The sequence below is a fragment of the Gordionus sp. m RMFG-2023 genome, chromosome 3, assembly GCF_954871325.1.
Source record: "Gordionus sp. m RMFG-2023 chromosome 3, tfGorSpeb1-WG-v2, whole genome shotgun sequence".
Lineage (NCBI taxonomy): Eukaryota > Metazoa > Nematomorpha > Gordioida > Chordodea > Parachordodidae > Gordionus > Gordionus sp. m RMFG-2023.
The window spans coordinates 30,918,647-30,934,597 of record NC_088777.1 but is presented as its reverse complement, the minus strand read 5'-3'; the positions used below and the strand labels follow the sequence as shown (position 1 = coordinate 30,934,597).

General features: G+C 26.9%; 1 protein-coding gene across 7 annotated transcripts in view; it reads left to right on the top strand.

Moving 5' to 3' along the window:
* The window catches only part of LOC135926042 (4'-phosphopantetheine phosphatase-like), a 79,225-nt gene that overhangs the window by 30,135 nt on the left and 33,139 nt on the right, over nt 1-15,951 (top strand). For all 7 annotated transcript variants that reach the window (XM_065461701.1, XM_065461699.1, XM_065461697.1 and 4 more), the window contains 5 exons: nt 2,696-2,788; nt 10,275-10,432; nt 10,556-11,139; nt 14,208-14,395; nt 14,565-14,646. In XM_065461701.1, the coding sequence (XP_065317773.1) occupies nt 2,696-2,788; nt 10,275-10,432; nt 10,556-11,139; nt 14,208-14,395; nt 14,565-14,646 (1,105 nt within the window). The remainder of the gene's footprint in view (nt 1-2,695; nt 2,789-10,274; nt 10,433-10,555; nt 11,140-14,207; nt 14,396-14,564; nt 14,647-15,951) is intronic.

The following is a 15,951-nucleotide window of genomic DNA, read 5'->3' as shown; positions in this document are numbered from 1 at the left end:
GGATTTATTTTAAAAAATATTAACTCTTATATGTATTATCAGAGGCAGCGGTGACTTAATATATTTTTGTTTTGTCAATGATATAATATAATATTTGTTTTTTTATTTCATTTTTATTTTTTAACAATATTCATTACCACGCTTATTCTTTATTAGAATTTAAAATTTCTGCATGATTTAGTGGTTGCTATTACAAGTAAAACTAAAACGTAAATAAGATTTAAGACGTGCAAGTCCTAAAACTATGTTGTTAAACGGCTCATTTTGAGCCCGTTTTTTAAAACGGCTAACTCAATATTTTAGCCAGAAAAATATTGCCTAAGCCTCGAGATTTCGATAATATATGCCTAGACCTTTGTTCCTTCTATGAGCAAAATCTTGAGGCTTGCGTAATATTTTTCTGGACGAAATATTGAGTTAGTCGTTTTTTAAAAATCGGCTCAAAACGAGCCATTTAACCATTACCTAAAACAATCGTTCTGCAGAAACGTAAATTATTAATAGCATTTTAATAAATTTTACATACTCTAAAAGAATCAAAATAATTTATTTCATACTTTGTTCCATTTCTATGAAGAAATGAACGATTTCTTTTAAAATCAATTCTATAGAAAACTGAAACATCATCAAGTTTTTGGATCGCGAATTGCTCCATATTAATTAAATGATCTATACTGGTTCTTTAAAACTATTTTTTATACTTACAATTGTGTGATCTAAAACATCAAAATTAATTTGTCTATAATATTTATTAACTGACCTGAAGTTATGGTTTGATAAATTCAAGTCTTCTTCGAGTCTTATAGAACTTCTCTCCAAAACTTATCCAAATTATCATCTTGTTGTATTGCATCTAGAAATTTTATCAGGATTTCTATTTTATATTTAACATTTTAAAAAAGTAATGAAGAATTATTGATTTCAGCATTTAAAGCTTCTAATGTCTCAAATATTGTTATAACCCTTTTAAGAAAATAAGTTTTCAAAAAGCTTTATTTGGTGTAATACATTTTTTGCTCTTATAGCACCTCACTGCAAATGTATTTATAATTTCTAATAAAAGTTTTGATTATGATTCTAACACCAGTGCGTAAGGCATAATGGCCTTAAATATTGAACTATTATTTTCATCTTGGATGGAACGAAATATCTCCATCTGTTTTGGTGAATCTCGAACAAAAAATAATAAATCTTTCATTAATACTATAAAATGCAAATTTTTGTAATAGTATTAAATGAATCTTTATACAAGCCTTAATGTACGACCTGCACAATGTCCCTAGATTACTCTAGATTCTTCATTACGAAGACGCATTTGTAAACCAGATATCTTTCACTAATGTTAGATGCTCCATCAAAACATTGATTTGAGATGTAATAAAGGGATAGACGAAAGAGCATAGCAATATAGAAATAATATAAAAATTAGTTTTTCTCTTTGTTTTATTTTGAATGGGATAATAATTCATCTATTTTTTATGTGGGCAGTGCCCCCATATTCTTCTTATAGATAGCGCGAATTCGCGGCGATGAAAACAAATGCCACTAATTCTCGCTAACCGTGAATGCAGATATAGAAAGAGCCCCGCTGCCCCTATATGTCGACCCCATGCATAGTATGTACAATAAATCGAATTAAAACAGTAAAATAGTGTTGTGCAGATTTATTTCAAGACATTTCCATATTTTTTAATTCGTTTGTAAATAAAATTATTTAACTTGTAAAAATTGATAAGAAAATATAAATGTTATTTTAACAATTTTTTATAAGTCAAATAATTTTATTTTCAAATAAAAAAATATGGAAATGTTTTCTATCAAATATGGTCAACACTGTAGAGTCATATATCGAGAGTATTATAGATTTGTATATCATAGTAAAAAATACAAAATATGTAAATTGTAATTCTCGAATTTATAAAAAAAATACATCTTTTTTTGTGTACATTGTAATTGTTAATTATTTCACAATAAATTTTAAACAAAAGAATATTTAAAAAATTGTATTTGATTTATTCATAATTTTTTAATTAATATAGTATATAAAATGGAACCGGCTATTTTTAATAGAAATGACCGAATCCAAATAAGGAAGATCCGTTACATCTCTAATTTTTTGTATCTGGATTGACACGGCCCTTTAAAATATTTTGTACGGGCTTCAAGCTAGCCACTGCAGATCTCTAATCGAAATAATGTTTAATTATATTAAGAATCATAGTATTTTTAATACTTTTCCCACAAAAATCATCAATTAAATTTTTATATATTATATTGAATTTAGTATTCTTTTAAACTTATTTATTACAACAACCATTGTTTCATTATTATAGTGTTCTGTCATCTTTTCGGTCAAAATAGGTTTTGTATAGATATATTTTATTATATAGGGATCTTCTTTATCTATTTTGATTCAGAAATTTAGAATTTCTAAGCATTTTATAAGTTTTGTTAAAATTGGGCATTTTGTTTGAGTGTTCTTTTTATCCATTTTTTTGTACCTAATTTGCAAAAAAATTTTTGGCAATATTTTAATTAAAAGAAATGTATAAATTATGAGTAAAAATAAATAAAGAGGATTTCTTTGTTAGAAATAATTAATCTTTAACTAATTTTTCACTAAAATGGATAAACTATATTTATTTTGTTTGTTTAAAATAAATTTTATATTATAACTACTACAAATAAAAAATAGGTTGAGAGCGAAACAAAATACACAAGAATAGGTGGTACATCTATGGGAGGTGGTACGTTTTGGGGGTTAGGCTCTTTGCTGACTCAAGCTAAAGTATTCCATCTCAAAAATCAATATGAAAATCCAGAAATAAATAATGAAATATAAGATAGATATGAAAGTGTAATTATTTTTATAGTTATGACCATAGGCGTAGCCAAAACTTTCTTGAGGAGGGGGGGGGAGGTCTTCACTCATATTTTTTGTCCGTTTTTCCCAGTCCTATTCCTGATCATATTTACATCTTTTTTTAACTAGTCGTTTTAATAATTTAATTAAAAGTATTATAACATGTAAACTGATAGAATTATATATATTTAAATAAATTTAAGAGCCATATCAAAAATATTTTTAAAAATTAACATTAAATTTTAAAAAAAATAAGCTAAAAATTATCATCCTCTAGCAGGGTTGTGCATTTGACCGGTCAAATACGTTTCGGTCAATTGACCGATATTTGACCGGCCAAATATGGTCAAATGTGGTCAAATTCAAATATATTTTTTTAAAGTTAATATTAACTTTATTTTGAATATGATAGTAAAATGAATCTATAATATTAATTTTTTAAATTCATTCAATAACTAACGTGTAGCTATCTGTATCAGAGTCTTGTTCTGATTCATATTCAATATTATCATTTTCTTTAATATTTTTTAAACAATTTTCCTGATATCTTATATCTTAAATCGATTTCTATTTTCATAAGAATATTAACCCAAATCGACCTATTTCTTTCTAAAGAAGAAGTAGAACTAGGAATTGTTAGTCTCTTAATGGGCAGGGTAGACAAAGTTTAATCTATTAACTTGAGGTCGGAATTGATTGTTTCTGGAAATTACTACTTTCCACATATTTTGCTACATTAAACATGCTGTTTTTGCTTCTGAAATTAATTATATCACTTAAAATATTTTGGTCATCACTACCTTGTAAAATAGCTAATTCTTGAATTATATCACATACTTCATTAATTACACTACTAGTGAGTTCTCCTCTTGATATTGTGGACCCGAAAAATAAGCAAACATTGTGATCACATGTATTTACATCTTTTTTCCCTTTTTTAAACATATTTTTAATTTATTTTTCCTTTAAATTTTTTAGAGTATTTGACCGTATTTGACAGGTCAAATACTCCTCCGGTCAATTGACCGAATTTGACTGGTCAATTGACCGACTTGCCAACCCTATCCTCTAGTGATGGCCTTTAATCTTTAAATAATTTAAAATAGTATCGTAAAATTTAAAGCTTACTTTTTGTTTGATCAAAAGGGCCCTCAAGATTGAGTTTAAGGACTCCGAACATTATTTTGATTAGGGATTTAGGCTCTTCCCCAAATGAACAGTATTTTAGTACTACATGGGTAAATATGTTGTCTGCTAGATGTGAATATTTTTGGGATTTTTTCGTTTATACTTAATTGAGTATCCATTATTATATGGGGCGAAAATGTTTATACTTGTAAAGTCCCATTTCATGTGTTTCCTCATATTCCAGGTGGTTAACTTATGCCCATCAGGCCACAAATCATTAATAACAGTCTCTCAAGGTTAGTTATATGCATTGGTTTTGAATAATGACTTTTGGATTATTTTATTAATTCTTTCGTGCGTTACATACTTGTATCTGTTCGCGAGATATTTAAAATAATATAAGTTAATATTTATTTTATTTTACACTATATTTTCCTAAAAATTTAAATAATATTAAATAAAATATATTAATTTATCAGGAACCCTGAACAAATACTTTATGAGATTCCTGTTCTTTACCAGCTTTTATAACCTCCCGGAACGCGTTTCTAAGAAAATATCTATTTTATATACTATGCAAATTTTATTCTCTAATATCATTTATAACTGGAATTGAAAACGAAATTATAATAAATATTAATAATGTTATATATAAAAACTAATTTATAGATTAATTATTTCCGTAATGTGATAAATTTAAGTAATTTCTCACCAAAAATACCAAGAGTAGTTGGTGACAATTGGGATAAAAATTACGATAGCGATGTCTAAATTTATTTATTTTCAAGATTTCTGTCGAACTAATTGTTGAGGCATTTCTGTTGCATCGTGCTCAAAAATCGATGCCTGTGTAATCCCGAGCAACTGGAAGACGAAGGTATTAGGGTGATACCTTAGGGTCTACTGTTGTTGCTTGAGCATAGATGAGGGTTCTAGGGTGTTTGGGATACTGTCCCTTTTAAGAGCCTTTGGGATTAAGTTATTTATCTTTATACGTCGTGGGAGGCGGCCTTTGGAATATTTGCAATGTAAAGAACAATTAATGCATTTGAAAAGAAGCGATATATCTCACCCGAGACGCTAAATAGCAATACGACGTTTTTTAGTGAGATGAAAACCGAGATTTATTCATTTTTTGATGGAAAGAGAGACGTGGTATCAATGATAAAAAAATCTTTTGGTGGGGAAGGGGATAGGTGGATTTTCTGATTCTTCCTTGCCTACACCATTAGTTGCGAAGAAATGTAGTGGTTAATAATATAACTTAATTTTTTTGGAAATAATTTGTAATTGAAGTTCTATTCTTTCTAAATACCTAACTACTTTTAATTTTGCAGATCAAAGTATGTAAATATTAATTAAATGTTATAGCAAAGTTATTATCAGAGTAGAAATCGGAACGTGATAAATTTAGGAATCGAAACCAGAACCTGGAACCTTCTTTTAAAATTTATTGGAACTGGAACCCATTTTAGAATTTGCAGGAACCGGTGAACCATTCCTATAAACAAAAATGCAAATAATTTACATGTATGTTGAAAATATTGTCTGAATTATTTTACAGGGTTTATTTTGCTTAAATATTTCAATTTTTTGATTACTTTAACAAAATTTGAAACAGGAACTAAAACCTGGAACCCGCGGAACAACATCAAATTTAGGAATTGAAACCAGAACCCACTTTTCAAAATTTTAGGAACTGAATCACATTTTTAAAAAGTCAAAACGGAACCAGAATCCTTTTTCGTCATGTTCCAAATTCTGCTTATTGTATATGCCACACTCTGCCTCAGCCGCCAGACCAACTTAAATTTCTCATCACACATTATTTTCGAAATTAAATATCACATGAAGAACTATTTTTTTAGATGAGACTTTAGAAAATTGTCTTAGAATTTTATTTATATTATAAAAACAAGATTTATTTTCCTTTAGCTACAAAATTATCATAAATTTGTAAATAAAATTTTTTATTACAAATGCAATTGGCAATGCAACACAAATCAATAATAAAAATATAATGAGAATTATTCTGAGTTAAATACATTTGATCTTGGAATAATAGCTTATTAGATATAGTTGTCATTTTATATAACCAATATATTACCTTGTTTACAATAAAAGTACGTCACTATGCAAAAGAAAGATGTTATCAATGCCCTCCATTATGAATGGATTTCAATGATAACTGGAAAATTATTTTCTATTGGCGCTTGTTGGCACTCATTAGCGTTTATTGGCGTTCCTTAGGCGAAATGCTTATAGGCTAGAAGCATCCCAACCATTTATTTTCGCAACAATTTAATTTATAATAAATCGATGAAATTAGTATTAATTATTCATACATTCTTATATTAAATTAATTCATATGTTAAGTATAAGATTTTTAAAAAAGAATATAAATGAGAGAGGTGGAGGAAAAAACAAGATGAGCCTTAAATATAGTTCCATTGATTCAATTAAAGAGAAATGAAGCGGATAATAATAGTGCACAATAATTTGCAACGCGTACATTTACATATAAATTAAATTATTATCCTATTGCTAACTTTTGAAAATCTATTTTCATATAGGGCTGTGCCGATCCACATATTTTTCACCAATCCGATATTTTCCGATATTGGTTCAAATCCGATCCGTTATTAATATTGATTTTTCACCACCCCTTTTTGAACCAAATGTAATTAAGAAATCAATATTTTTATGCAAAAGAATTATGAATTTAATTTTTTTTATTTCAACAAAAATTAAAAAAAATTACATTATAATAAATATAATAATATATTCATTTTATGTTGGTATGAATTATAAAATTGTAATATTTAATTATAAAATGATAATATAATTAGATTTTTTTAAAATAAATATAAGAGCCTCAAGATTTTCATTACAGCATTAACTAATAGGGGATATAATATCAATATCATCAATATTATTCGAGTTCGAGTTGTCTAAATAATGAACACAAATATAAAATTAGCATTTATAATATAGTGGGTTTCATACAAACCCAATCTTTTATTGATTTTGAAAAATAATCAGATATCACCCAAACAAATGGGTCAATCATAACCCAACCAAGCAATATTTGATTAAATATGAAAAATATATTATACTTTCTAGATATAAAGATTCTTTTAACTTTGATCATTGCTAATTGAACATGATTCCGTACTTATTTTTTTTGTTACTCTCTGAATTGTTTCCAGAACAACAATTACCTTTTCTGCTAATTCCCACTCATATAATGAGAGATTTCCCAAATTAGGATTATCGATAATGTACAGCTGTACCGCCCTTTTTGTTCTATCAATCTTTCGAGCATATAATAGGTAGAATCCCAACGGGTCGTCACGTCCTGGATTAATTTGTGCCTAGTTAGATTTAATCGAATTTGGATTTCTTTAGACTATTTTGTGCATTATTATAACCCGGGCAAGCATGTTAATAATAGATCTCTGTATTGCTGCCTGTGCAACCAATTGCAAATATGTGCAAAACACGAAACGCTTTGAAATTTGTCTTTTTTCATGGCCAAAGCTATATTGGGTGCATTATCTCAAATAATTAGGTGTATTTTACTTTTTTTATACCCCAATAATTAATCATTTCATCTAAAATTTGAACAATATTTTTTGCTGTATGCGACTCATCATATTTTTAAGAGCTCTATTAATTTGTTTAAAGTTTTGGTTTATATAGTGGCATGTTAGTGAGATATGAGAATCGCCACCTGGAATTCTAGTCTATATATTTAAGGTAAAGGAAAAATAATAAATTTCTTTACCATTTTTTTCAGAGAGTTTTTTATATATCTCCGGAATAACTCCTTGCGAAAAATACTTTCTATTGGGAATTTTATAATTTGGACATAAATGGTGTAAAAGCCCTTTAAAGCCGATATCCTCCAAGATAGAAATCGGCTGGTGGTCACACGCTATCATTTCCCCTATACATTTAGAAATTATTATGGATTTAGGATCAGAATATTTCCAAATATTAGTTTTATTAAGAATGGCTGATATTGTTGACTGACTTTCAGGGCTCTTTTTTTTAAAAAATTTGAATGTTTTTTTAAAAATATTTCTCGTTCTTTTTGTATTAGCTCTTCGAATTTGATGGAATCGCTTTAAATATTTACGGATATTGGTAATATTAAATGAATTTTTCAGTATTCATCCGTGTAAAATTAGAATTCTGCAGATAACGCATTTTGCAAAATTATCTTTGTCTTTTTTAAAATATTTCCATAATTCAGAAATCATATTTAAAATAATTCTTTTATTTAAAGTATAAATAATAAAATTGGTGTTATTTTTAAATAAATTTTAAATAAATAAAACTTTGGGTGTTCCTTTCTATTTTTATAAAAAAACTTTTAAAATCTATTTAAAAAAATAAATAACATTTGCTATGTTTAAAAAAAATTTATTTAGATAATATTATTAATATAAAATAGTAACTCACTGAAACTCAGGGAAATTTATTATTTTTATTTTTTTTAAAAAAATTTTTATTAAAAAATAATATATATGATGTAAGAATTGCATTTTTAGTAAAAAGATCGGATCAGGTTATTACAGGTAACAGCCTTATCCGATATTTTTGGAATACGTTAATATCAGTACCGATCCGATATTTTTTGGAATACGTTAAATATCGGTACCGGTCCGATATTTAATATCGGCACAGCCCTATTCATAAACCTAGTTTATAATGCTAAAATCGCCGCTGTTGAAAAAATAGGTATTATAAGTTTGTTTATGCATATCAAAAAATATATACAATCCCTTACATTTGAAAAATAAACATAATATTTCATCTTGCATTCTAAAAAAAATAACCAATTAAATTTTATTCAAAATTCCAGGAATTTATTTAGAATCTAGGTTCACTTGGAACACTTTAATTCTTTAGATTAAAAATTAAATTAATCTTTATAAAATCTTTCATGTGCGCGAAATTAAAATGAATTTTTTGGCAAGAAATATATTTTATCTCATATTTTATTTTAATAAACTTTGTAGATCATAGTTATTTAAATAATTGACTAATAAATTTTTGAACTAATTTAACATCATTAACTTGCATGTTATTTTATAATCACTAAGAACGATTAATAGTTTAATTAGACATTAATAATTTCAATTGTATTTTATTAATTCTCATAATATGGTTCAGTCATTTGGCCGATATTTGATCGGTCAAATTCAAATAAATGTTTTTCAAGACAATATTTACTTTATTTTATGTAAAAAAGTAAAAAATGAATCTATTTAATATTCAATTATATTTTTTTAAATTCTATAATTAATATTTCGCTCTCGCTGGCAGAGTCTTGCTCTGATTTATATTCAGTATTATTCTTTAATATTTTTAATCAATCTTAGGTTATGATATACTCTTACCAATTTTCCGGTTGTCGAGATCTTCAATCGATTTCTTTTCTTCATATGAATATTACCCCAAACAGACTAATTTCTTTCTGAAAGAGAAGTATAACTAGTAATTGTTAGTGAGATATTAGACACTTTTCTTAAGGTTCAAGATGGGTAAAACCCATTCCAACAACCGGATTATTTTTTATGAAAGTTACTGCTCCGCATATTTTGGCTATTAAATTTACCGCCGCGTTTACTTCTAAATTTTATGATATCATTAAAATATTTTGATTATTATCACCTTATAAAATAGCTATTGTAACCTAATTACATACTTTATATATTAGTTAATTAAATCAATATATTTATTTATCAATTAGAGTATTTGACCAAGTCAAATATTCCTTCGGTCAATTGACCGACTTGCTATTTTTAATTTTTCCTTATTTTTATGTTCCGATTTTGGCCAAATTATAAACCTTCTATTTCTTTTAGTTTTTATGATATACCTTCTAATGCTGTGGATTATACATAGAATCTGACAATATTTGTTATAATGTTAGCATTTTTATTTTAAGAACATAATTTTAGTATTTGGGTGCCCATATACACCTTATGTAATCATTTTTTTTATAAATACATTGTAAAATAAAATTTAAACTAGAAATTTTCCATCAGGAGTATAAATAAATAATTTATTTTAAAAAATTATTTACTCTTTAAAAAAAAGTTAGACTCTAAAGGGTTAATAAATTATGTAAAAGCTCCTTTTACATTTAGGAATGATTAGTGGGAGTTAAAAGAAAATAAGGTAAACTAATCAAATAAAAAAATTAAGTAAACTAATCGAATATAAGAAAATTTTATAAATATCCCTAATTACAATCAATCAATAAAATAAGGGTTTCGACGAACTTTTATCTTTGGCCGAGAGAGGGGATCACAGGAACGTAGATATGCTGGTTAAGGATATATACGGAGGGGATTACAATGCTCACAATTTACCAGCTAACCTTATAGCCAGTAGCTTCGGCAAAACTGTTAGAACATCTGCTGCTTGGTTTCTTATTTTATTTTTGTTTATTTATTTCTCTCAATCTTTCTTTCTTGCATATATTTCTTAAAAAACATTTTATATAATTTTTTTTAAATTTGCAAAATACAAAAATAATTTATATATTAGGTACCCCCCTGCCAACGAAGAACTCGAAAACTGTGGCCCTATATATTATGATGAATTGGATGTTAAGAGCGATTCTACTTATCCTTCGGATATTGATGATATCCATCAGTCTGCCAATTTGATATCTTTCGAAAAAATTACCATAAGAGATGTCAAAACCATCCCTCTTCTTTCACCACAAAATAGCCATAACATTAAAAAAACACCCTATATTGCAAATGGTTCAAGTAATTCTTCCATGCAGAATAATAGTTTTATATCTGAATTATACGACGCCGAAAACGATGTGAAGCAGCCCATGGACCAATGTTTTAAAGAAACGAAACTTATTGATTTTTCAAATAATTACGGTAACCAAAACATATATTCTGAAAATGGCGCGAAACAATGGCTAGGCCAAGGTTTTGAGAGGAAAGATTCTGAAAGGTCGAAAGGTATAAAAAACATAAGTGAATATAATACAAGGTCCGACTTGTTTTGGAAAAATACGAAACCCGTATCAGATGAAGCGAATGATAACTACCTAGCTTCGCAACAAAACACAACTAAAGAGGATAGCGGGTTGAGGAAAAATTCTTGTTCTGGTATACCTTAGTTTATTTTCGTTTCTTTATTTTTCTTCTTTCTTTTATTCTCTTTTATTAATCCATCTCCTTTTCCCTTCTCTTAGACATATACTTGATGAAATATTGACGTTGTATCTAATTTCGTTTATAAACAAACAGTGGTATATATCTATGATTTTACTTCAAGGGTGGAAAAAAGATATCACATATATTTTTGAATATATAAAATCCAATTTATAAGATTAAAAGGGTTTTTTAAATTTAAGAGAAATTTCGGGGAATTTAAGAGAAATTTCGGGGAATTTAAGAGAAATTTCGGGGAATTTAAGAGAAATTTCGGGGAATTTAAGAGAAATTTCGGGGAATTTAAGAGAAATTTCGGGGGAGAGGGGGTTGCAAATGCCCCTTTAAATACTCCACATAAAATCATATCTTTTTATTGATAGTTTACATACCTGCTAGATCTGTAAAATATTTTTGACTAGAAAAATATTTGTAGAGCAGGCAGCTTAAAATTTAAACATTGGACCTGGCGAGCTAAATATTAAAACAGTGAGCGATAAATTTTATACACTTTACGGGCAGAATTAGCTTTTCTCCATCCATCATTTGCGTTTTTGCGCTAAAATATCCCGCTTTGATCGTCGGTGACGTTCTTATATTTATTAAAAATTATTTTTTTATTTCATAATATTGCTTATTTTATATGCATAACCATCTATTGCGCGACATATCAATAAATGATATAATTTTTTAAAAAAACTTTTTTTGTCTTTAAAGGGCCCTTAATAAAGTAAAAATAATTTTTAAAAAAAAATATTTAAACTGTAAAAAAAATTTAGTGTGTGTATTTAAATACACAATGCGTGTAAAAAGTATCATATTTTTTCAATTTAAAATCTATTACAAAATAAAGACATAATTTTATTATTTGATAACTAATGTAATATAAAACGAATTTATATTAAATTTCATTAAATAATTTAAAACAATCGTTTTTTGTAGTAAAACATGATGATACACCATATTTGGTACAAATCACTTTCGTAACCAATTTACAGCCATGATTTTTGCACCGCGCCTTTACTATATTTTGGCCAATGTGCTATTAAATCCTGTCTTATTTCTTTCTGCATAATAAGACTTTTCGGCCCCTTGCTAGATTTTTTTAAATATTTAGTGTCAATTGATATTCGTTTTTTTACCTGAAATTTTAAATGTTAAAAATGGCATCTGTTCCGACCTTTAAAGCTACAAAACCTCGCATATATATTAACCAAGATTTATAACATCATATCAAGTATATGAAATACTATACGGTGATACCATTTACGTGATCTTATGTGAATCCACGTTCCAACTTTTAGAATTCTTTTTCAGTTGGAAACTGCCAATTATAAATTCTATTAGCCCTCGCTGTAGCAATACTCCCTCTTGGGAGAGTAATACTTGATGTTCTATACCCCAGAACCATTTATCAAAACACAATTTAAAATTGGAATGTAGTGGTACCAATAGTTGAAATACCGCATTTCCGCTTGAATCAACATCTGCTGATCTTGAATCGAGAATTTCCTAATCTTATGAGGAACTAATATTAGAATCCGAACTATTTTCTGAAATACAGTACATTTTGACTATAGATAGCAAATAAAGAACATCTATTAATAAAAAAAACAATCAAAAAAGCCCAAATTCATATTGCCTTTGTGCGCATTATGTATCTGGGTACACGTACCTTTTTAAATTTTAAGCACTATTAATGAATATAAAATCTATTTATATATAAAACATTTCTTTTATTTTATTTAATAGGATTTTTAACTTCCTGTTCCTTAAAAATTTGTACAAGAGAAATGACATAATTTATAAAATAGAAAAAATGCAACTATTCGAAAGTTGTAAACTACGTATTTTCGAATTTTTATATTGATAGCTGTCTTTCATTTTTGACAAAATTAACTATAGAAATAAATAAAATATATGTTTATGTTTATCTATTATACATCATGTGTATTAAACTATAAAAAATTTTATATTAAAATTTATACCTTTTTTATAGCATATGTATTCACATATGATGTACGCAATAAAGGGTTAAGTGAAAATATAATTAAAATAAATAAAGCGCCAAACCAACCAATCAAATAATTTTTTAAATGGTAAGCTGGTGGGAGAGATAAACAAAATTTTTAATAAATGGGCGAGCGTGTAAATTTTAAAAATAATCATGGTTAGGCGAGTAAATCCCGCGCATTGCAAGTAAAAAGAACCACTCCGCTCAATTATAATATTTTAACACGTGTAAAACTAGCCCATTACAGACCTCTAGTTGGTATAATATTATTTTAAAAACTAATAGTTTTTATTATTAACCCAAAGATGCGGCGATGCCATCTATATTTATAAAGTTTTTACCAACTTTATCTTTATATCTTTTCTTTTTTAATGTAAATATAGTTCTCATCATTGTGTCTTCCCCACTTATTCCAAATTATTTTTCAAATAAATATTTAAACCCTTGTTCAAATGATATCTCACATGTTTGTTCTTTTTTTTTATAATTAATATAAGAAACTTGAAACAGATAAAAAATAAGATATAAAGCAAGAATATTTTTTTGCACAAACTATCAATGTTCAATTATTTATATTTCACATAGATTTAGATAGGCAGACAGATGGATAATCCTAATAATTTAAAGAAAAATTTATATGATATTATGAGAAAGTAGAATAATTGTGATAAATTATTAAATAACAATCTGAAATATTTTTAAATATAATTATCGGCCAACAATATTGATAAAATTACACTATTGCTTCGCTCTGCATCTCGCAGTTTTTTAAATAAATTTATTATGATAAAATAAGGAATGAGTTAGGTTATCAAGATTATTAACTTCTTAAAGCTAACTATTTATACTGGGCATGAAAACTCCAGGCTAAGAAATATTATTAACATTGGTCATAATTCCCAAAATGAAGAATGTTCGTCTATAAAAATTGTTAAACCAAATGAATCATTAGGTGGATTTGTAACTTTCTATAAAACTATAAAAGCCAATTTATTTCGTTTCTTCAAAGGTAAGAGGTTTAGGGAGGAGGATATTGCGCATTCTTTACTCATAGCCATAAGCAACGACATAGGTCAAATAGCCTTCCTGAACGCCCAACTTCACCGGTTAACCAAAATTTACTTTGGAGGATTTTTCATAAGAGGTCACCCGGTCACTATGCACACCATAACTTACGCTATCAATTTTTGGTCAAAGGTATTTTGATTTATTAGTTAATTGAAATTTTTTTGCCCATTCCATTTCTGCCTCGAAATTTGACATTTTTACCAAATATAAATGGAATATCTATATATTCAAACAAATTTTTTAAAATATAAATCTAGGGAAAAATACTATAACGGTCATTCAAAATTTTCTATATTAGGGTCAAATCAAACCATTATTCTTAAGACACGAGGGATATTTGGGCGCTGTAGGAGCTTTTCTTAAAGGACTCAAGCCAAATGGTTAACATTTCTAAAATAAAATAACAGTGTTGTTAAACGGCTCGATTTCGCCGATTTTAAATTAAGATTTTAGACAAAATAATATTACGCACAGGGTTGGGCAGTAGCGCATATTCTTCTATTTTAAATACTACAAAATATAAAATATTTTTTACTATTTTCAGACAATTAGTCCATAAAAAATTAATGAAGCAAATCTTCCAAAATGTTTGATTGTAGTTATATTCTTTACATTTATCACTACTGTAGAAATTGATATTTTAGAAAAAAATTTAAGAATTATGAAAAACACCTGGGGTTTATATATATATATATTTTTTTAAATTTTTTATATAAAATATTAATCCTAATTAAATGAATCAAAATTCATTGTCAAATGTTTGTACCATTTCCTCCATATTATTTATATCACTTGAGAAGAAGTTGTCACTTAAAGCCGAAAAATGCGAAAATCATCTTTATATTGCCATTTGAGACAAATTCATGGCTTCTAATGTTCATAAATTAGTTAAAAAAAATTATTCAAATAATCCCTGCTTAAAAATAGCTAATACGCACTCCGCCAAAATCTGCCCAGGTCTTCATATTAATTAAAATTTAATTTCATTGCCATAAATATTGTCAATATTTTTTATAAAATTGTTACTTAATCAATTAGAATTGAAATTTAGTCTGGTAACTTTTATAAATTATTGCTTTTGACTTGCTAAAATATTAATTTGCATTTAAAACTTTCATGGGCATATTTCTGCGAAACATTTTTAGAATTATTGAAGCATCTTATTAAAATACATTTATAGTTAAATTTCAAATCACAAGGTTTACTAGTTTTAAAATTATTTGAGAAAAAATTACCTACCCCGGGATAACGCTATCCCCGGTTTCCCCTACTTTTTTTATTATAAATTAAATTGAATTATAAAATATAAATCCACATTTATTTATTTATTTAAATATTAAATTTGTGCGAGTTATCGAAAAAATTAACAACTTGTCCATCAAATCTTATTTTATTTTTAAAATGAGTATTACCGAATTTGAAACCGAAAATGCAAGAAGATGAGGAAGACTTAGGAATTGAAGATAAGTAGTTTTTATATGCTATTATGTTTATAAGATATTTTGCAGTGATTTTGTAACAACGTCAACATCCTCTAAATGTAATTTGATAATTTTGAATGGAAATTTTTTCAAAATATCATCAAAAATCAATAATATAGTGAAGGCTAGATTAAAAATCTGCTCAACAAAGAATAAAACTAAAATCATAAATGGAGCGATTTTATCCAATAGCTATTGATTCGA